The sequence below is a fragment of the Eulemur rufifrons genome, chromosome 3 (assembly GCF_041146395.1).
Source record: "Eulemur rufifrons isolate Redbay chromosome 3, OSU_ERuf_1, whole genome shotgun sequence".
NCBI classification, from domain to species: domain Eukaryota; kingdom Metazoa; phylum Chordata; class Mammalia; order Primates; family Lemuridae; genus Eulemur; species Eulemur rufifrons.
The window spans coordinates 24,815,856-24,836,885 of NC_090985.1; the positions used below are offsets into that span (position 1 = coordinate 24,815,856).

The window sequence follows — 21,030 nt, forward strand, 5'->3', positions numbered from 1 at the left end:
TGTGGATATGGTGTCTGTTGCCTCCAGCTGAGACACTGCAGTTGTAGATGGGATCACTGGATTGGTCATCTTTGAGACAGGGAGTGGGAGATGGGGCTGGGCACTGTCCCCTGTGGTGACGACAGCCCTCTGGCCATGGCAGTGGGATCTGCAAGTCACAGGCTTAGCTTTCCTGAGACCTGCTTAACCTTTGCATGGATTGTGTGAGATAATGTAGTATTCCTGAATCATGACCTTGAACTGCAAACTGATGCAGGATGTCACACTTCCTAAGCAGTGTGCACGTGGGTGGGGGTGTGGAGAGTGGGTTAACTCTGGGTACCCAGGTGCACAGGGAGCCCTGGGCTCCTGTCAGCACTGAGTTACCCTGTGTGGACTTCAGGCTTCCACAGCCAACCCTCACATTTTGAATACAGTGGTTGGCCTAGGTAAAGAGGATTCTTCCTTAAGTTTTATTTCTATTTATTTATTTTTTAGAGACAGGGTCTTGCTCTATTGCCCAGGCTAGAGTGCAGTGGTGCCATCATAGCTCACTGCAACCTCCAACTCCTAGGCTCAAGCGATCCTCCTGCCTCCCCAGTAGCTGGGAGTACAGATGCCATGACGTCTGGCTAATTTTTTTTTTTTTTCCTTCTGTAGAGACAGAGTCTTGATGTTGCCCAGGTTGGTCTCAAACTCCTTGCCTCTAGCAACCCTCCTGCCTTGGGTTCCCAAAGTGCTGGGGTTATCAGTGTGAGCCACCATACCCAGCCTTCCTGAAGCTTTAAAATCCAATATGGTTCCAACATTAGGCTCACATTGGGGAATAAACTTTTCTTTGTTCAAAACCTACATATTTCATACTCCCCAAAGCATTTCATTCAGTGGGCCCATGATTTAGCTACCAAGAGGTCACAGATACAAATATTACAAAGTGAACTATTAGGGCTGGACTTGCAGTCTTCATTTTAAGGGTCCGCCTGTGGTTTTGAGAACCTCTAAGACTGGCGTGTGTAAGAGATTCCACGAACACCCAGAACAAAGTTGGAAACAGTTTATGATGCACTGTAACTAGAATGACTCCCAAATATCTTTATTTACCTGGCATTATACATCCCCAAACAAGAGGATTAGACCCCTTTGGTCCTGGCTCTAGAGTGTAGGGAGAGCTGTTGGTGGAGCGTTGTCCTCTGTCTCTTGGTCAGGACTGCCCGTGGCCGCCATGTGGCCCTCCCACTCTGGGACTCAGAGCTACATCTGCCACCCTCCCTCCTGGTGGACCTCTGACTGGGTACATGTGCTGAGCATGTACACAAGGCTAGACAAGTGGGTGTCCCCTGGGGATAGGAGTGAAAGGCCAGGTCATAGGATGGCTCAGTCACCTGTTGGCCCCACTGGAATGCCCATTCTGGCTGCCAAGTGGCCTCATGCATCCCGTGCTGAAGATAAATGCAGATAAAAGCTCTGAGGGGGAAAGCACTTCTTACAGGACACCTGCTGGGAAACCCCTGTCGGCCCGCCCCAGGCAGGGGCTGCCATGGCAAGCAGGCCGAAAGAGCTGAGAGGCAGATCATGTCGTCACCCCATGGTGCATGTACATCACATCATTACCCCCATTCTCTACTGGGGCCGTTTAAGGCAGAATTCCTTCATTTTCTCAAGTGAAGCAGGAAGGGATGTATAAATATTAGAAGGAAAAATATGTAAAAGCACCAACGAGTCGAGTATCACCATATTCCACAAGCAGCTGCCTCGTTACCACTCCCCAGAAGAAATGCCAAAGAAGGGCGCACCTACTCCAGCAGAGGCTGCTGACAGATGTGACTGCAGGCGGCGTTCCCACTGTGACCTTCACCTAGTGCCTGTGAACAGGATGGGACCGCCACCCAGGTGGCCCGCTCAGATCATCAAACGGAATGTATAACAGCTTCTTAACAAATTCTGCATTGTTCAAATGTAATTCTACACAACCACATCATGAAGTGAAAGCTTTGGCAAGAATTAAAAACCAGGAATAGGTGACCCCAGGCACAGGGCCAGTTGCTTCCTACAAGACACTCAAAAGACTTTTGTTATCTGCAGCGCCTGCTGCCCAAAGATACAAGGTGCACCATCCCATGACAGGCCATTCTCACCTGCACTCAAACCACCTGAAGGCCTTCCCAACTCCACCCACCAGGCAGGGAACAAACCAGACACCTGCCCGACAACCTGAGATGGAAGAAAAACAAATGCATTTTTACAAAGGTTTGGACTCTATAAGTAAAAGAGAAGCTACTCACATGTGCCCCTGGGTAGACATCCACTTATCCTGTGGCCCTGGTGGCCTCACTGGCTGGGACAGGCTGCAGACCTGCAAGAGCAAACACCTTTCCCCAGTGGGGTCTGTGGGCCAGGACTGACTCAGAGAAGCATCCGCTATGGACTGAATTGTGTCTGCTTAAAATTCACATGTTGAAGCCGGAGACCCAATATGACGGTACTGGTGGGAGGGGAGGGGTTGGGTCTTTGGGAGGAGATTAGGTTTGGATGAATGAGGGTGGAGCTCTCATAACGGGATTGGTGCCCTTACAAGGAAAAGGGACACCAGAGCTTGCTCTTTCCCCACCAGGACACCCTCTGTAAACCAGGAAGCATGCCCTCATCAGAAAGAGACCACCCTGGGACCTTGATTTCAGACTTCCAGCCTCCAAAACTGTGAGAAAATAAATTTCTGTTGTTTACACCACCCAGTCCGTGGTGTTTTGTTACGGTGGTCTATGCAGACTGACACAGCCTTGTACCTCCATTACTCAGCAGCTGTTCTGAACAATCTTCAGTGTGCGTTAATAAACCTACAAATATCCTGTATGGAAAGGTTCAAACATACCCACCTTGTAGCTTCAACAATTATCAACATTTTGTCAGTATTGTTTTGTCTTTCCCCCTTTTATTGGAATTTTAAAGCAAATCCCAGTACCCAAGCCATTTCCCCATAAATATGTCAGAATGTAACTTAATAAGGACTCCGTTGAACATAACCACTGTGTCATAATCACCACAAATTCTTCACTACTGCCTAGTCTCCGTCCATGTTCAAATTTCATGACTGTCTCAAAAGTGCCTCTCAAAGCTGGGCAGCTCAGATCAGGGCTGCACACAGTCCCTCAACTTTTCTTCATGCCTGACTTACTGGGGAAGGTCATTTGTCTGGTAGCATCTATCTCCCCATCAGACCTGGCTCGGTGGGCAGAACCTCCTCTTCTTCCTCTATTTCTTGTAAACTCATTTGTGGGTTTTTTTTTTTTTTGAGACAGAGTCTTGCTCTGTCACCCCAGTTAGAGGGCAATGGTGTCAGCTCACTGCAACCTCAAACTCATGGGCTCAAGTGATCCTCCCGCCTCAGCCTCCCAAGTAGCTGGGACTACAGGTGCATGCCACCATGCCCAGCCAATTTTTTTTATTTTTTGTAGAGACGGGGTCTTGCTCTTGCTCAGGCTGGTATAGAACTCCTGACCTCAAGTGATCCTTCTGCCTTAGCCCTCCAGAGTGCTAGGACTGCAGGTGTTAGCCACCGCACCTGGCCTGTCAACTCATTTCTTATTCCAACATTTCATTTGTTGGCTGGAATTCTTAAAAAAACAAGTAAAGCAAAATCCTTCACCAACTCTCTGAATAACCAAAGCAAAGCAAGGGCTCAGCCCCTACCAGTTCTAGGGTAGGGAGCTGCTGCCCCATGACCTCCACTCTGGCAGATCTTTATGTCTGGCTGGATAAGCAGGGACACCTGAAGTTTAAAACAAAGAGGTCATCTCTTCCATGAACACCCTGTAGTGAACACAGCCACCTCTCACTGCCCAAAGTTTCTTGATTCACCAATCCCAGAAGTGACCAAGGCTCTGACTGCCCGAGCTGGGTGGAGGCTTCTGCGGCAATGGTGGCCCTGACCTAACCACCTAGCACAGGACACTTGCAGCTGCTGTGGCAATCACAAAGCCCACACATGTGGTAGCTGCAGTAAGGATCTTATCTACTATAAGAAAGACTCGGAAAGCAGGGGGGCCCAGGGCTGTGCCAAGCAGTCCCTGGCTGGGAGCCATCTCGATGGCACCAGATCTGGTGAGAAGTGTCCAGTCTCACAGGCCTAACCTGGCCTGTGCCCCACCCCTCGCCCACACACCCCCTGGCCAGGCACAGGTCTACGGGCAGTCTCAGCTGCCCTCTTCACCCCAGCTCAGCTCCCCATGCAGGCTCCTCTGTGGTCACGTGACACTGAGAGCAAAGCCTTCCTGCACTCATACATTTATGAATATTAATAAAAAGCAAGATGCAATGCTGTTTTACGAAAGATCCACTAGGCAAGAGTCTATTTCAGCTAGAGAGGCCACCCCAGAGAAAGTGCTGTGAGGATGTGGTTTCAATACACATGCCTACGCAGCCACCAGAGTGGATGCTGCCGCACAAGCAGAGTTCACTAATCAGAGCTCTGGCTGTGAATTAAGAGCTTCCCTTAATCCGGTAATAAGCGCTTGATATTACAAAGCTGCTCACTTCTGAGCCCCACCTCGTGAGGCTGCAGGAGGGACCTTGCTTCTGTGCAACACTCACAGCTGCCTTGCAGACAGACAGGGAAGAGAAGACAGGCTGGGCAGCGCATGTGGGGTGAGGAGCCGGGAGGAAAAGGAGTTAAAGGACACATGAGTGACACTCGTTGCTGGGGCTGAGCGCCTGAGCCCAGACAGCTGTGGGCCCCGGGGAGCGTAAAAACAAGACAGGCGCTTCTTCGATCTGAGCAGGGACTGGGGTGAGCTCTGAGACTGCACACGCTCTTGGTGCCACTCCAGGATGCTCAGCACCATGGGAGCAGCTGCCACTGTCACCCCTGTGTACTTGGATCCACTTCTCCCATGTGAGAATTTTCCTGTAGAACTTCCTGGGGGATTTGGGGAGCTCTGAGCACTGAGGTGGCTTCTTTCCAGGTTGAATTTCCAAACTAGATAAAGCATGAGTGCTTACCGCAGCTTCCCCCAACAAGGACCAATACCCGAGTGGTACAGAACCTGCACACCTGGCACCTCTACACCTCCCCATGCCTGTGAGTTCTCTGATGCCGTGTGAAGAAGCCCAGGTGGCGGAAGCCTTTTCCACAGTGGTCACATTCGTAGAACCTCCTTGTCAGATGTAGCCTCTGGTGGATGCTGAAGCCCTTGGGCCACCGGAAGGCCTTGCCACACTCGGCGCAGGTGTAGGGCTTCTCCCCACTGTGAACCCTCTGGTGGTGGCTGAGGTTCTCCTTGGTGCGGAAGCCCTTGCCGCAGTCAGCACAGTAGAAAGGCCTCTCCCCAGTGTGCACCAGCTGGTGTCTAAGGAGGTTTGACTTCTGCTTGAAGGCTTTCCCACAGTCACCACACGAGTAGGGCCTGTGCTCAGTGTGGACTTTGCGATGCTGAGCAAGACGATCTTTCAAGCTGAAGGCCTGTCCACACACCTCGCAGCGGAAGGGCTTCTCGCTCGTGTGGTTTCTCTGGTGGCGCAGAAGGTTTGAAACCCACCTGAAGGTTTGGCCACACTCGGAACACTCGAAGGACTTGGTCCCCGTGTGCACCGTCTGGTGAGCAACCAGACGGCTGTGGCAGCTCAGTGCCTTCCCGCACATGCCACAAATGAACGAGAGCTCAGAGGCATGGCGCTTCCGGGGCTTTCTGAGGCCTGGCGGACGCCCACAGCACTTCCCACGCACCTTGCACTGGAAAGCTGCAGGCCTATCATCTTTCCTTTCTGAAGCACTTCTAGGAAGCTGCACATTACCTGAGTTCAGACAGCTCTTCCTAAAACCAATTCCTTCCTTGGCTCTTTCTTGAATGTGGGTTTTCTTGTGAGCCCAAGTTGGCCGATCACGGTGTCCCCTGTGGTCAATGGATTTCTCTGCCCCTAGGGAGGAAAATGGACACACTTACACAGAGCTGGTGGCCCCACGGACAGGACAGGCCATGCAGTGGCAATCCAGCAGAGCACAAAGAAAAGCTACTGGGCCAGGCACGATAGCTCACATCTGTAATCCTAGAACTTTGGGAGGCTAAGGTGGGAGGATCACTTAAGGCCAGGTGTTCAATATCAACCTGGGCAACATAGCAAGACCCTGTCTGTACAAAAAATAAGAAAAATTAGCTGGGCATGGTGGTGCGTGCCTGTAGTCCCACCTACATGGGAGGCTGAGGCAGAAGGATCGCTTGAGCCCAAGAGTTCAAGGTTACAATGAGCTACGATTGCATCACTGTATTCCAGCCTGAGTGATAGAGCAAGACCTTATCTATAAAATAAAATAAAATAAAATAAAAAGAAAGAAAAACTACTAAATGTGAAGCTACTTATTTCAATTTACCCAGGGAGCTCACTCCAAAAACACTGCTTATTAGTGATAAAGAAAATGTGTTCAAAGCAACGCACAGATGAACTAAAAATAGTGGAAAATGTAAAATGAACTCAATGCTCACCCATACTAGGTAATGATCAGGTATTTCTGACGTGAGGGGGTACCGTGAGTTGGTTTAAATGGCCTGATAGCACATGCACATGTGAACCTACCTACAAAAACAAGACACCACCTAGGACAAACCTGCGTCTGTCTGTGTCATAAGGCACTGTTCATGCAGGTGGACAGGCTGCCCGGGTGGCCACGTGGAAGCCATGGGAGCTTGCCACAAATCTGAGCCATGCGCTCTGAGCTATAAGCCATAGCCTCTGAGCTATAAGCTTCCCTCCATCGAGGGACTCGACACCCTTCCCAGCTGGAGGCCCCCAGCTTGTCTCGTGTTCATGCAGCTGCTTGACTTTGCCTCTGAAAGAATCCGAAGTAGAAAGCAAACCCCGAGTCCACCACCTCATTTAACGGAGGAAGCACCGCTACTGTCCCAGTTTCACAAATGAGCACAGAGGTGCCAACAGCAAAGTCCCCACCCAAGGGCACACACCCGGAGACCCTCACCCCTCACATTCAGCAGGTGTGTCGGGCTTATGACCTCATCTGTGACCCCATGTAGCCATCAGTTAGGCTGCAGACACCACACTCAGGATCTTCACAGGACAGCACCGGGGCAGGCTATAGCCTTCGGCGCTGCGCACTGTTCCTCCTGCCCCAGACCATGCAGCCCCTGGCACACGATCAGTGTCCACCGGTATAGCAGCATGGTGGCCACTGTGTGTTGCTAAAGTCTCTCTCATTAGAAAACATTTTGTGTCCCTTAGCTGGTGCTGTGTGGTTGAGTGCACACCCCAGGAGCCATGGGAACAGAGGGGCCAGCCCAGCCAGCCAGCCATCGTGGTGCTCACCTGGGTAGGGACCCCTCCGTACTTTCTGAGACTCGAATCTCTCCCAATCCTCAACCCACGGCTCATCCCACTGTTGTAGGCAAGAGACGAGGTCCGGTCTGGGGCTGCAAAATCCTTCTCAAAAAAGAGAAAAGGTGCTGTTTTATTTGTAGAGAGGACAAGTGAGGGTCCAGGGCTCACACTGGCTCTGGGTCAGCAGAAGACAAACCCAGAGAGGCCAGGCCAGCCCGCAGGGATCCCCTGGAAAAGCTGCCCCCAAGCAGCGATGACAGGAAGGGGGAAGGGAGTGTGGACGCCATCCCCACTGGAGTGCCAAGGCCTGCAGAAGGCCCTGGGGGGGTCTGGGGAAGGAAGGTGAGGCTGCTTCCAGGGAAGCCCGAGAAATGACCCTGACCAGACTGGGTGTGGGACGGGCCCTCTGTCCACCCAAGCCAGTAACTTCCAGCTCCTCAGCCTCCAATACCACCCCGGACCAGACAGGCTCCAGAGGCGACAGTGTGGCCCTTACCCAGTGTGGCCAAGATCCTGAAGTTGTCCAGCATCACGTCCCGGTAGAGGGCCCTCTGGCCAGGGTCCAGATACTCCCACTCCTCCCTTGAGAAGTATACAGCCACATCCTCGAAGGTCACTCGCTCCTGCAACACAAACAGCTCCAGAACTGGCTGTCCTGAGAGACAGAGAGAGAAGGCTACAACCCTATGTCTGGGCAGGAAGTGGGGAGGGGGGCAGATGGTCTCCAAGGGGGAAGCACCTCAAGAAGCACACAGCTAGAGCATAGCGAAGGCCCCTGTTATGGGCGGAATGTTTGTGTCTCCACATGCACACGCTGAAGCCCTGGGCCCTGTGTGGCTGTGTTTGGGGATAGGGCCTCTAAGGAGTAATTAAGGTTAGATGAGGTCATGGGGGGCCCTGATCCAATAGGACTGGTGTCCTTATGAGACACTGGAGAGCTCCCTGGCCCTCTCCCCACGCACGCATGAGGACACCGCACGACAGCCACTGTCTACAATCCAGGAAGCGGGCCCTCATCAGAAACTGGATCTGCCAGCACCTTGATCTTGGACTTGAGCCTTTGGAACAGAGGAAATAAATGTCTGTCTTTTAAACCACCCCTGCCTGTGATATTTCATCATGACAGCTCTATTGGCCCCAGACAGCACCTAAGAGAATCAAGTACATTTTCCTAGTTTTCTATAACATCTACTACTCTTAATGTAAATAAATCAAATTTTCTTTTCTTTTTCTCCACTCTATAAAAGAGAACTAGCAAAAAGGTGGGCACAGGCACAATGCTGCAGATCCCTCCCCACGTGTGGGCTGGGGCCATGACAGCCTGTAGGGTAGAGAAGAGGCCACACTCAGCAGCAGCAGCAGACAGGCTCACCTGGGACGCATCCATGGAACAGCAGGGGCCAGCCCCTCTGGGGAGATGCAGGGCCCAGGAACAGCCGATCTGGGGAGCCAGAGAAGCATGAGTAGGGGCCACCAGCCTGGGAACCCCCACCTGACCCAAGAGGCCCACCCTGCTCAGTGAACTAAAAGGAACTCAGGAAAAGCCAGCAACATGCACACACACAAATGCAGGGTCTGCTCTGTAAATCACCAATATCCACCATTGGGACACTTAACATTTACAATAACAAAAAATCAAAGACTTACAAATACATTTAAAAGATACGTAACTCTTCTACTCTCAGTTACAAAACACTGCTGAGCAAAACTGAAGACGTAAATAAACTGAGAGATACCCCATGTTTACGGACATTAAGTTTTCAGTTCTCCCTAAACTGATCTATAGATTCAACACAACTCCAAGCAAAATCCCAGCAGGCTTTTCCTAAAAATTAACAGGTTGATTATAAAATTTATATGAAAATGCAAAGGACTTCGGACAATCAATCTTGAAGAACAAAGTTAGAAGACTTACATTACCTGATTATAAGGAGACAGAATAGAGTCCAGGAATAGACCCGCACATATAGTTAAGTGCTTTATGACAAAGGCATCAAGGGTTTAAAAGAATTTTTTTTTCAATTAATGGTGCAGGAACAATTAGGGAAAAATTAACCTTGACACCCCCTACCTCACACCACACCCCAAAATAATTCAAGATGGATCATGGAACTAAATGTAAAAGCTGAAACTAAAAGCTTCTAGAAGGAAAAAATTAGACAATGTCTTCATAACATTGGGGTAGGCAAAGATTCCTCACATGGATTCACAAAAGCATTAACCTTAAAAGAAAAACATATATAAATTGGACTTTATCAAAATTAAAAATTTCTGCTTATTGAAAAACAGTTAAGAAAACGAAAAGGCAAGCCACAGATTGAGAGAAAATATTCCCAGTACATGTATTTGATAAAGAACTTACATCCAGAATAACTCCTACAAATCAATAATGAAAGAAAAATAAACTTTAAATTGGCAAAATGTTTGAACAGACATTTCCACAAAAGTTATACACTGGTCTATAAACACATGAAAAGGCACACTGAGCACATGGGTTATGGGTACAGTTTGTGAATCAGAAACTCTGAGCTCCTCTAGCAAGTAATAATTACCACAGTGGAAAAAATAAAAACAGCTCCCCCATCTGAGCATCCACTGTTTGTGCTACAAACTGGGCTGCTCAGGAACCTGCAAAGAGTAAGGGAGGAACTGTTCAAGACATGGGAGGAAGTAGGCAAGGACCACATTACCCATGGCATCCTGAGCCATGGTTTCATGTGAAATGCAGTGAGAGTTCAATACAGAATACCGTCATAAGCTACATGCTTAAAAGATCCCTCTGCGGTGAACAAATCAGAAAACAGCAAGACAGGATGGGAGTGGAGAGAAGACAGTGACACCACCATTAAGAGACAGTCCAGGTAAGAGAGGAAGGCGGCTGGGATACGGACACGGAGGGTGGAAATGGCGCGGAGTTACACCCGGGACTGACAGTGTGCTTGGGGATGGGCAGGAAGGAGGACGGCGACGTCTCAGCCTTCTCACCTTCGTGGCGGACCAGTTGGGTGGGAGTGTGGAGACTATAGGAGCTCACCCTGGGGCAGGACAAGTCTTTGGCTGTTTTTGATATTTAGTAGGCAGCTGGACATAAATGTCCGGATCTCACTGGAGCTGGAGACAGATTTGGAAGTTGCCTATGGACAGCTGAGACCATGATCACGCACGGGGTAACGGGGAGAGTCCAGCTAGAAGAGAACATGGATCCTGGCCTTGACAAACCTCGAGAAGTGAGGGCCAAGGAGGGGAACGTGAGCTGGAAAGAGACCGAGGAACTCCCCGAGTTAGCTAGGGGCACTTGCGACCTCCAGGGCGACGTGCAGCTACCGCTACGCTGCGTCCCCTCAGTCTGCAGGTACCAGGGTGGCCGCAGAGCTGGAGGCGTCAGCCAGGGACCCCGACCACCAGGGACTCGGGACGGCGGTCGGGGCGGCGGACCCGGCGCACTCACCAGCCGTGCATCCTCAGCCAGGGCCTGCGCCCACGCCGCCACTCCGGCCGCTCCGACTTTTACAAACTTCCCGAGAGGAAGTTGTTCTTCCGCCGCCGGAAGCCACTTCCGCCCCCTCTAGGAGCCTGCGTCTCGGTGGTGCACGTTGGCCGACCCGGCGCCGGCCCAGCGCACGGCTCCGCCCTGGCAGGACAGTCAGGTCTCTGCTCCTCAGCGGTCACAGTTCCTGTGCACGCAGGGTCTGGGCGCTGTGGGTGCGGGGACTGAGACGACGTGGCCCCGCCTTTCCGAGTTTTCAGCGCCTGGCGTCCGCTGTTTGCGCTCCCCCACTGTCCATCTGCATCAGGTATCCACCCTGCCAAAGTCCGCTTTCTGGGACGTGCTAGTGCAGCGCCTCTGGCACCGTCATTTCCACGCGGGCTGCTGACCGCCTCCCTGGAGTCCGGGCGGCAACCCCCTGCGCCCCCCAGACCTCCCATCTCCTACCTTCGACGGCAAGATTTGATTTTAATCTCCCAAAATGTTCTTCAGGATGATTTTATTTTTAATTGTGGTAAAATACAGGTAACAAAGTTTGCCAACTTAACCATTTTTAAGTGTTCAGCACAGTAGCCTGTGCTGCCCCCCGCTGCGTGCCTGGGGGGTCTGGGTGGCCTGGCGGGCTCCGGGTGGGCTCGGCCCCGCACGCGGTCCAGGCCCAGGACTTGCCGCTGGCCCGGCTTCCGCGCCCCACCCCTAGCTCTCCAAGGCCCTGGCCGCCTGGACTCGGCCGGGCTGGCGAGCATCCTGTTAGCCTTCAGGGCCCCACCCGCTTCAACTGTTCGCAGGACGTACAAGGGACTCGGTGCTGTGCCGACGTGCGGCAGGTGCTTAATATTAATAGATGTTTCCTGAGTTGGATGAACATGGGGGATCCAGTGGCGTGTGAGGTGGTGGCAGTACTTCCCGTGGGTGGAGGAACCCAGCCTGGACCCGGGAGAGGGGAGCCCCACAATAGTGTCCTGCTGGAAAATTTTAGGACCGTGGTGGAGCTAGGAAAGGTCAGCCCTGCAAGTAGCGCTTGGGATCGGGTGTAGGTGTGGAGGGCCCAAGGGGACAAAAGCAGAATGAGGAAGCATGAATTTTCCTGCTTGACAGCAAGCAGGACACACTCGGAATTTACCCGTGCAGTGCAGCTGAAATTTGGTTGGGGAGAGCTGCACTGGGTGCTCTCCGCAAGTGCTGCTGGCAGGAGCAAGAAGAAAACACAAGTGAGTAACCAGGAAGATCAGCACCTTCCTCCTGCAGGGCCCCTCCAGCGCCCTCTACTTAAACAGCTTAACATTGTACCAGCTTTAATTTAGGGCCCAGCTCAATTTTCACAGAGCAGGCAATGAAATATGTATTTGAAGCTGAAAGGCAATATATATGGATAACTGGCAGTTTCAAGCCTCAGTTGGGCCCCTGTATACCTAGGATTAACTCTTCACTTCCCCTGGTCAGTCTTCTCTCTCATTCTCCAAGTAGCTCTCTCAACACTCCTTAAACTTGTGTCTTATTTTACAGAGAAAACACATTATGTATTTTCTATGTAAAATAAGACACAAGTTTATCTTGTGAGTAAGAAGATGGTGGAATAGGGTGTTTAAGGAGTGTTGAAAGAGCTTCTTGGAGAATCAGAGAGAGGACTGACTAGGGGGAAGAAGAGGAAATTTGGATGCACAGGGAATGTGCCTGAACGCAGAAGAATGACCATGTGAGGACACAGCAGCAAGGAGGCCATCTACAAGCCAAGGAGAGAGACCTCAGAAGAAACCAGACCTGCTGACATCTTGATCTCAGACTTCTGGCCTCCTTAACTGAGAGAAAATAAATTTGTGTTTAAGTAATTCAGTTTATGGTATTTTTAATGGGAGCTTGAGCTAATATACTACCAGTACTGGACTATTTTATAACTTGTGGAGGCCGTGGAAACACCTATGAGGGTGGGGGAGTTTCCCTTGAAAGGAATAAATGCTTCCACCGCCAATCATCCTGGAGAGAGGTTAACCATCAAGGAAGAAGATGTGCAAAGGACTGGTAGTGAGGGTAATCCCTTCCTCTCTTGGGCTGGGAAAGAAGGAATGATGTGGGCCAGACGCGGTGGCTCACGCCTGTAATCCTAGCACTCTGGAAGGCTGAGGTGGGAGGATCGCTTGAGATCAGGAGTTTGAGACCAGCCTGGGCAAGAGTGAGAGCCTGTCTCTACTAAAAATAGAAAAATTAGCCAGGTGTGGTGGCGCATGCCTGTAGTCCTAGCTACTCAGGAGGCTGAAGCAGGAGGAGGGAGCCCAGGAGTTTGAGTTTGCTGTGAGCTAGGCTGATGCCATGGCACTCACCTAGGCAACAGAGACTCTGTCTAAAAAGAAAATTTAAAAAAGAAGGGATGATGTGGTCCTAGTGGTAGCAGGAGGCTGGTCCTAGCTAGGCAGAGTGGCCCAGGAAGTCCATGCTGGGGATGGACGACCTCTGCCCACGTTGATCAAAGTAACTGCTAACAAGCACTGACTGGTTCCTGCACCAGATATGGCCCTTCAGCCTGGGACTTCTCAGCCTCCTTAATTGTAAGAAATTCCTTTTATTTATAAATTACCCAGTTTCAGGTATTCTGTTATACACAATAGAAAACAAACTAAGACAATTGGTAATCTCCACATCTCCAGCAACTGATCAGGATGACAGAGAAGACACAAATTACTAACACCAAAACAGAGAGTATATCACTTTATAATTAAAATGGAATGTAAAATAGAATTCATTGCAATATAATAATGAAACTTTCGTGGTTTTTTTGTGTTTGTGTTTTTTTGAGGCAGAGTCTTGCTCTATCACTCTGACTAAAGTGCAGTGGTGCCATCATAGCTCACTGCAACCTCAAACTCCTGGGCTCAAGTGATCCTCCTGCCTCAGCCTTCCAAGTAGCTGGGAGTACAGGTGCACACCACCACACCCGGCTAATTTTTCCATTTTTAGTAGAGACACGGTCTCGCCCTTGCTCAGGCTGGTCTTGAACTCCTGGCCTCAAGCAGTCTTCCCATTTCGGCTTCCCAGAGTGCTGGGATTATAGGCACGAGCCACTATGCCTGGCTGAAATTTAATTTTTAATTAAAAAAATCTTCCCACAAAGAAATCCCCAAAGTTTCACTGATGAAATCTATCAAACATTTAAGGAAAAAATGTTACATTAAAAACTTCAGAAAATAGATGAGGACAATAATTCACATCTCTTTGTTTTTTTTTTTTTTTGAGACAGAGTCTCACTCTGTTGCCCAGGCTAGAGTGAGTGCCATGGCGTCAGCCTAGCTCACAGCAACCTCAAACTCCTGAGCTCAAGCGATCCTACTGCCTCAGCCTCCCGAGTAGCTGGGACTACAGGCATGCACCACCATGCCCGGCTAATTTTTTCTATATATATTTTTAGCTGTCCATATAATTTTTCTATTTTTAGTAGAGATGGGGTCTCACTCTTGCTCAGGCTGGTCTCGAACTCCTGAGCTCAAACGATCCGCCCACCTCGGCCTCCCAGAGTGCTAGGATTACAGGCGTGAGCCACTGCGCCCGGCCAATTCACATCTCTTTGGGAGCAACATTACCCTGATATCAAAAGAAGGATGTACTCTCACCATTTCTAATGAAAATTGTACAAGATGCCCTAGTCAGTGCAATAAGGCAAGAAGAAAGAACAAAGTTCATATAAATTGGAAAGGAAGAAGTAAAATTCTTTATTGACAGATGACATGATTATTTATATAGAAAGAGCTAAAGAATCTAGAAGAAAACTACTGGAACTAATAAGTGAATTGATCTAGGTTGCTTGATACAAGGTCAATATACAAAAGTCAAATGCATTTCTATATACTAGCAATACCAGTTGGAAAATAGCTTTTAAAAAAAACCTTACAATTTGCAATAGGATGCAGAAATATGAAATATGTAAATTTAACAAAATATGTGCAAGACCTGTACATAGAGAGAAATTAAGAGTAGACCTAAATAGAGTGGTATACCGTGTTTGTTCAAAAATTGGAAAACTTCCAACCCATGGAGCAGCAGGATTTAAAAAAAAAAAAAGGAAGTAAATTATAAAATAAAAAAAACCAAAAAACAAAAATTGGAAAACTTAGACTTGTTAAAATTTCAGTTCTTCCTAAACTTATCTATAGATCCCAGGAGGCTTTCTTTTTATAGAAGTTGACAAGTTGACTCTAAAATTTATATGAAAATGCAAAGAACCTACAATAGTCAAAACAATTTTGGAAAAGAGAAAAAAATCAAAGCACTTCTAATACCAGAGTTCTACACTTATTATAAAACTACAGTAATCAAGATAGTGTCATATTGGGGTAAACACAGACATCGGCCAGGTGCAGTGGCCCATGCCTATAATCCCAGCACTTTGGGAGGCCAAGTTTGGGAATCCAAGACCAGGCTGGGCAACATAGCAAGACCCTGTCTTTACAAAAATACAAAAATTAGCCAAGTGTGGTAGTGCATGCCTGTAGTCCCAGCTAATTGAGAGGCTGAGCCAGGAGGATCACTTGAGCCCAGGATTTCAAAGTTACAGTGAGCCCTGATGTCACCACTGCACGCCAGTCTAGATGACATAGTGAGACCCTGTCTCTTAAAAAAAAAAAAAAAGACCTAGATGAGAGGAAAAGAATAGAGTCCAGAATAAACTGCTCTTACATGATCACTTGCTTTTACAAAAGTGTGGTGGTTTATTCAATAGGAAAGTACAGTCTTTCAACAATGGTACCAAAACAACCAGATTCATTTTTTATCCATAATCACACAGATAAAAAAAGAATCTTGATACTTAACATTGCACAAAAAAATAAACTCAAAATGGGTTACAGAGCTACATGTAAATACTAAAACTATAAAAGTTCCAGAAAAATAAAATGTAGGAGAAAATCGTGTCCTTTGAGTAGGCAAATACTTCTTAGAATTTGAAAATTATAAAATTTTTTTATAAAGTAGACTTAATCAAAATAAATTTGACATCCAAGACACCATTAAGAAAATGAAAACGCAAACTAAACACTAAAATATTCATAATTAACATTTGGAGACTTTCAGCTAGAAGAGAGAGAACTCTTACAAGTCAATAATAACAAGGCAAACAACCCAACTTAACACTTCGACTGCCATGCTAGGAAAAAAAAAACATTTTTCCTTGGGACCATGGTGTTTCATTACGAAAACAGAATAAAAACTTTGAAAACAAAATGATCCTTTCTAATTTAATGAAAGATTTGTTATTTTTTGGTTTTCTGTGCGTTGAGTTATATGCAACTTGAAAAACAGTTCACAGGCTCCCAAGGTGAGAGATGTGTGAGTTGCATATGCTTCACGAGGCTCCAGGCTCAAAACTAACGTGAGTTAAATACAACTCAGATGGCAGTTAATGTGCTAAAAATGGGCAAAAGATGTGATACAGAATGGCAATAAGCACATGAAATCATAGATGCTGAACACCATCATTTAGCAGGCAAATACAAATGAAAATCGTAAGGAGAACAGAATGCATTAAATTTTAAAAGACTGACAAAACCAAGTATTAGCGAAGATGTGGAGCAACTGGAATTCTCACATACTGTGGTAGAAGTAAAAATAAATACAACCACTATGGAGATCCATATGGAAATTTCTTATTTAAACACACTTATTGCAATGGATTGAACGTTTATGTCCCTCTCCCAAAATTCATATGTTGAAAGGAGGTAAGACATATGCCCGTATAAAAAAGTCTGAGAACACTCCCTAGCCCTCTTCACATGAGGTTACAGTGAGAAGGCATCTACTTATGAAGGAATTCGGCCCTTTCTGGACACCAAATCTGTCGGAACCTTGACCTTGGAATTCCCTGACTCCAGAACTATAAGAAATACATTTCTGGTGTTCATAAGCCACCCAGTTTATGGTAATTTGTTATAGCCTGGACTAAGACACTTATCTTATAACCCAGCAATTAAAGTCCTAGGTATTTACCCAAGAGAAATAAAAACACATGTGCAAATACTTTTACACAGATGCTCACAGCAGTTTTATTCTTAAGAGCCAAAACAGGAAACCCAAATTTCTATCAACAGGTGGCTAATAAACAAATGATGGTGTACTCGTACAATGGAACACTACTCAGCAAAGAGAACTACTGAAACACGAAACAACTTGGTTGAGTCTAAAAACATGCCAAGTGAAAGAAGTCAGACACAAAAGAATTCATACTGTATGAATCCATTTATATGAAGTTCTAGGACAAGCAAAACTAATTTACACTGACAAAGTTGTTACCTGGGGCTGGAGTAGGATTAACTATGAAAAGGCAAAAGGGAACTTTTAGGTGATAGAAGTGTTACTTTTCTTGATTGTAGTAGTGGTTAAAAGTGGGTGTGGATTTTTCAAAACACTGACACTTAAATAGGTGTTTTATTATATGGAAATTGGACCTCAATAATGTTGATTAAAATGGTCTGGTAATATCTACTTCTATACCATTTGAAACATCTCTAGTAATGTCGAGTTTTGCAGAAATGGAGTACTAGATGTTGTTTTTGAATTATCTGTCCCCTCAAGGCTTCTAGGGTTGGTAAAACTTAAGAACTTAGAATATGTCCCCATTGGCAAAAAACATTGTTTTATATAATTTTAAAGCTAGTTGCTTGGGCTAGTGTTCAGATGAAAGAAATTCAGAGGCAAAGATGAACAGTTTTGCTAGATGGTTATCCACTGTGCATTAAAACTGCCTGCTACTGAACAACCCTAGCAAAGGGCCATCTGTCAGGACTCCATGTTTCTTCAGAGTCCCTCTGAGGCATTTTTGCTTTAGCTGATAAATGTCCACGGATCTTGCCAGCCCAGTTGAAAGTCACCTCTTCAGTATAGCCTTCCTAGATCTTCTGTGCCAAATCACTTCCCTCCTCACCTGTGCTCCTATACTACTGAGAACATAATTCTATCCCAACACTCAATGCATTGTGCAGTGATCTCTGCCTCCCCACTACACTCTGAACAACTTCAGCATGTATGGTGTCTTACTCATCTGTTTTCCCAATATATAGGACTATTCCTTATAGATATCAATACACATTCAAATAAATGACAACATGAGCCAGAGAACATGGAAAATGATAGGAGTTGAGTTCAGTCCTGGAACTGCTACATAGTGCACTGGGACTGTGCCCCTCAATGAGTTAGAAAGATGCACAGACAACTAAGTGAAGACGATGCCCTCCAAGTCCAGCAGACAGTCGTTGAGTGAGCTGTACAGACATTGAGCAGCAAGGGTGTGAATTGTGTGCAGGGATTGACTGCAACTCCCAAGTCAAGTGGGAGCAGAAGACAGTAACAGGGCTGAGAGAAGATACTTCCAATAGAAAAGATTGTATTGATACAAAACAACAACAACAAAAAAAACACCCAAAATTTTAAAAAATACCAGTATAGAAAGGACAATGCAAGAGAAATGCCAATTACGCAGAGATTTGGGGGTGTTTTTTATTGCTTCGTGCTAGACACTAGGGACACATAAAGCAGCCAGATATCACTGTCCTCAAGGAACGAAGCATATAATGAAAGAGATGGTATATAAAATCATAACTTTAACACACCAAAGTAAGTACAGCAACAGAGGGGAGCATGAAGCAGCAGCAGCACAGACCAGCTCCCGAGCCGAACCTGAGGGAAGCATCCCTAACGTGCTGCCACAGTGAGTCTTGAACAGTGATTAGGAGTTAATTAATCAGCTAAGAGGAGGCACCATTCAGCCAAGAACAAAAGAAAAGAGACAGCAAACAGCTTGGAGCATGTGGGGAACACAAAGCAGTTAGTGCTGCTGGAGCATCGTGAGACGAGGGAACATGAAGTCTTAGGATGCACGATGGGGAGATTAGGAGCCTGGAGTTTATCCTAAGGACAACAGGGAACCAGTTTGTCATGGTTTCCATAAAAGTTAGCTTTTTCCAACTTGATTTTTTGATAGGTCAAAATTGCTAGGTAATACTCTTCTACATAACAAGATTAGACACACAGTTCTGCTTTAGAAGGGATTTAACTCAAAGATAGACGGTATCTGTGAATGAAACATAAATATCTTGAGACCTGTCTGCTCCTTGTCCCCATGTTTCAGCTCGAAGTCAGCTGTAAAGTCCCACAGCTTCCTGAGGACAGCATTCATAGCTGAGTCCAGTGATGATGCAAAGTGGTAGACGGCAGCACAGTCCCAAAGCAGCCCCATCTGTGATTCACAAAATTCTGACATGTCCAAATCTAGGAAGCCATGTAAATCCTAATACCATTCATTTCCAAACATCACTCATTAAGTGGGAGAATTATTATTTTCTAAGTTGTCTGTGTGTCCCCCTGACCTACAGATCTCACACTTTTGTGTGGGGGCCTTGCTCAAGGAGAGCCCTCTTGGTGAACACCTGGATTATTTTTAAAGTTTGGGGTTGAGTTAAAATCTTTCCCATACTGACCACATTCATAGAGCTTCTCTTCTGTATGAATTTTCTGGTGTTGAAGGAAGTTTGACCTCTGAATAAAACCTTTCCCACAATAACTACACACATAGGGCTTCTCTCCAGTGTGAATGATCTGATGCAGAAGCAGCTTGGAGCTCTGGATGAAGGCTTTTCCACAGTCTTTGCATTCAAAGGGTCTGTCCCCAGTGTGGATTTTCTGATGTTCAGTGAGATGGGCTTTCTGGAGAAATGCTTTCCCACATTCTTTACATTCATACACCCTCTCTCCAGTGTGAATTTTCTGGTGTCGAATAAGGTATGAGCTCAGAAAGAATGCTTTCCCACACTCATTACATTCGTAGAGTTTCTCTCCAGTGTGAATCCTCTGATGCTGAGTAAAGTTTGATGTCTGGCTGAAACGCTTTCCACACTCATTGCATACATAAGGCCTTTCTCCAGTATGAATTCTCTGATGCTGAATGAGCTTTGAACTCCGAATAAAAGCTTTCCCACATTCATTACATTCAAAGGGTCTCTCTCCAGTGTGAATTCTCTGGTGTTCAATAAGGTCTGAGCGATGACGAAATGCCTTCCCACACTCTTTACATTCATACTGTTTCACTTCTGTGTGGATCTGATAATGTCGAATAAGGCTTGAGCTCCTAATGAAGGATTTGCCACATTCATTACATTCATAGGGCCTTTCCCCTGTGTGAATTCTCTGATGTCGTATCAGCAAGGAGCTCTGACTGAAGCCTTTTCCACACTCTTTGCATTCAAAAGGTCTCTCTCTGGTATGAACCCTCTGGTGTCGAATCAGGTCTGAACTATGACAGAAGGCTTTCCCACACTGCGTACACCTGAACGGCTTTTCTCCCGTGTGTACCTGCTGATGCTCGAGAAGATTTGCATAGTGAACGAAGTCTTTCCCACACACGTTACATACATAGAGTCTCTCTCCAGTGTGAACCCTCTGGTGCTCAGTAAGGTGTGAGCTCTGACCAAAGCCTTTTCCACATTGATCACATTTATAAGGTTTGTCCCCGGTATGAGAAATCTGATGTCTAACTAGGTCTGAATTAAATGTGAAGCTTTTGCCACAAATATCACAAGGATGGGTTTCCCCTTCTATAAGCTCACTCTGAAGTATAAGAAGGTTTGAGTTCAGAATAGGGTTTCTTCCTGACTTACTGCATGCCTGGACTGTCTCTCCTGTTTGGATTTTCCAATGGGTAACTGTCATCTGCTTGAAGCCCCCCTCCTGAGAGGGGGGACTCCCCAGGTTCTTCCCTTCTGCATTTCCCAATAGCCCCCCTAGTCTGGGTTCATAGACTTCCCTGGATTCAGGGGTGAGGGGATCCATCACTGTGAGTTTGTCTGATGTTGTCCTGTGCAAATTTTCATCCTCAGAAATCCAGTCTTCAGAGTTCCCTTCTTCTCACCAATTCCTGCATTAGAATCTGAAACAAAAGAGAACAAGATCATCTTCTACCTTTGTTAACAGACAGCGATCTGCTGCAGCAGGTGGAGGATGAAATAAATGCATGCCCAACAACTGGGAAAGGAAAGTGCTTCCTCTGCCACCATTCCTGACTCAGCTCTGGCCTCACCCGACTCAGCCTGTCCCACACGGAAGGCTTCATGTGGCTCCACTGCTAACACATCCAGCTCCATGACAGACTGGCCTGCGGTACACAGAGCTCCTCTGACCCCCAGTGAATCCCGGATGAGCAGCAGAGGGTGGGGAGGGGCTCAGACTCTTTAACATCATTAAGACATGTTTCCCAAGAAATACACAAAGGT

At 47.1% G+C, this 21,030-nt stretch overlaps 2 protein-coding genes across 3 annotated transcripts; both read right to left on the reverse strand.

Annotated features, from left to right (window-relative positions):
• Positions 1 to 690: 690 nt before the first annotated feature.
• Positions 691 to 8,718, reverse strand: ZNF707 (zinc finger protein 707). 2 transcript variants are annotated; one of them, XM_069465895.1, is made up of 4 exons: positions 8,672 to 8,718; positions 7,796 to 7,922; positions 7,288 to 7,401; positions 691 to 5,889 (listed from the first exon to the last, which is right to left on the reverse strand). In XM_069465895.1, exons 1-4 carry the CDS (start codon positions 8,684 to 8,686, stop codon positions 5,036 to 5,038), a joined length of 1,110 nt encoding a protein of 369 aa, XP_069321996.1. In that variant the 5' UTR covers positions 8,687 to 8,718; the 3' UTR covers positions 691 to 5,035. The 2 variants fall into 2 exon arrangements, with proteins under 2 accessions (XP_069321996.1, XP_069321994.1); XM_069465893.1 differs by having other exon boundaries at positions 7,288 to 7,404.
• An 8,377-nt stretch (positions 8,719 to 17,095) lies between these two features.
• Positions 17,096 to 20,712, reverse strand: ZNF623 (zinc finger protein 623). Its single transcript, XM_069465896.1, is given in 2 exon segments — positions 17,096 to 20,650; positions 20,653 to 20,712. Coding segments are annotated over 2 exon segments (1,545 nt in total). The 3' UTR covers positions 17,096 to 19,165.
• Positions 20,713 to 21,030: the final 318 nt, after the last annotated feature.

Bases quoted from the DNA above. Each gene is read 5' to 3' on its own strand.
- ZNF707 (XM_069465893.1), bottom strand. The intron at 7,405-7,795 runs GTAAGGGCCACA...CTCTTTTTTGAG, and splicing joins CAGGATCTTGGCCACACTGG to AAGGATTTTGCAGCCCCAGA. The intron at 5,890-7,287 runs GTGAGCACCACG...TTTCCTCCCTAG, and splicing joins ACGGAGGGGTCCCTACCCAG to GGGCAGAGAAATCCATTGAC.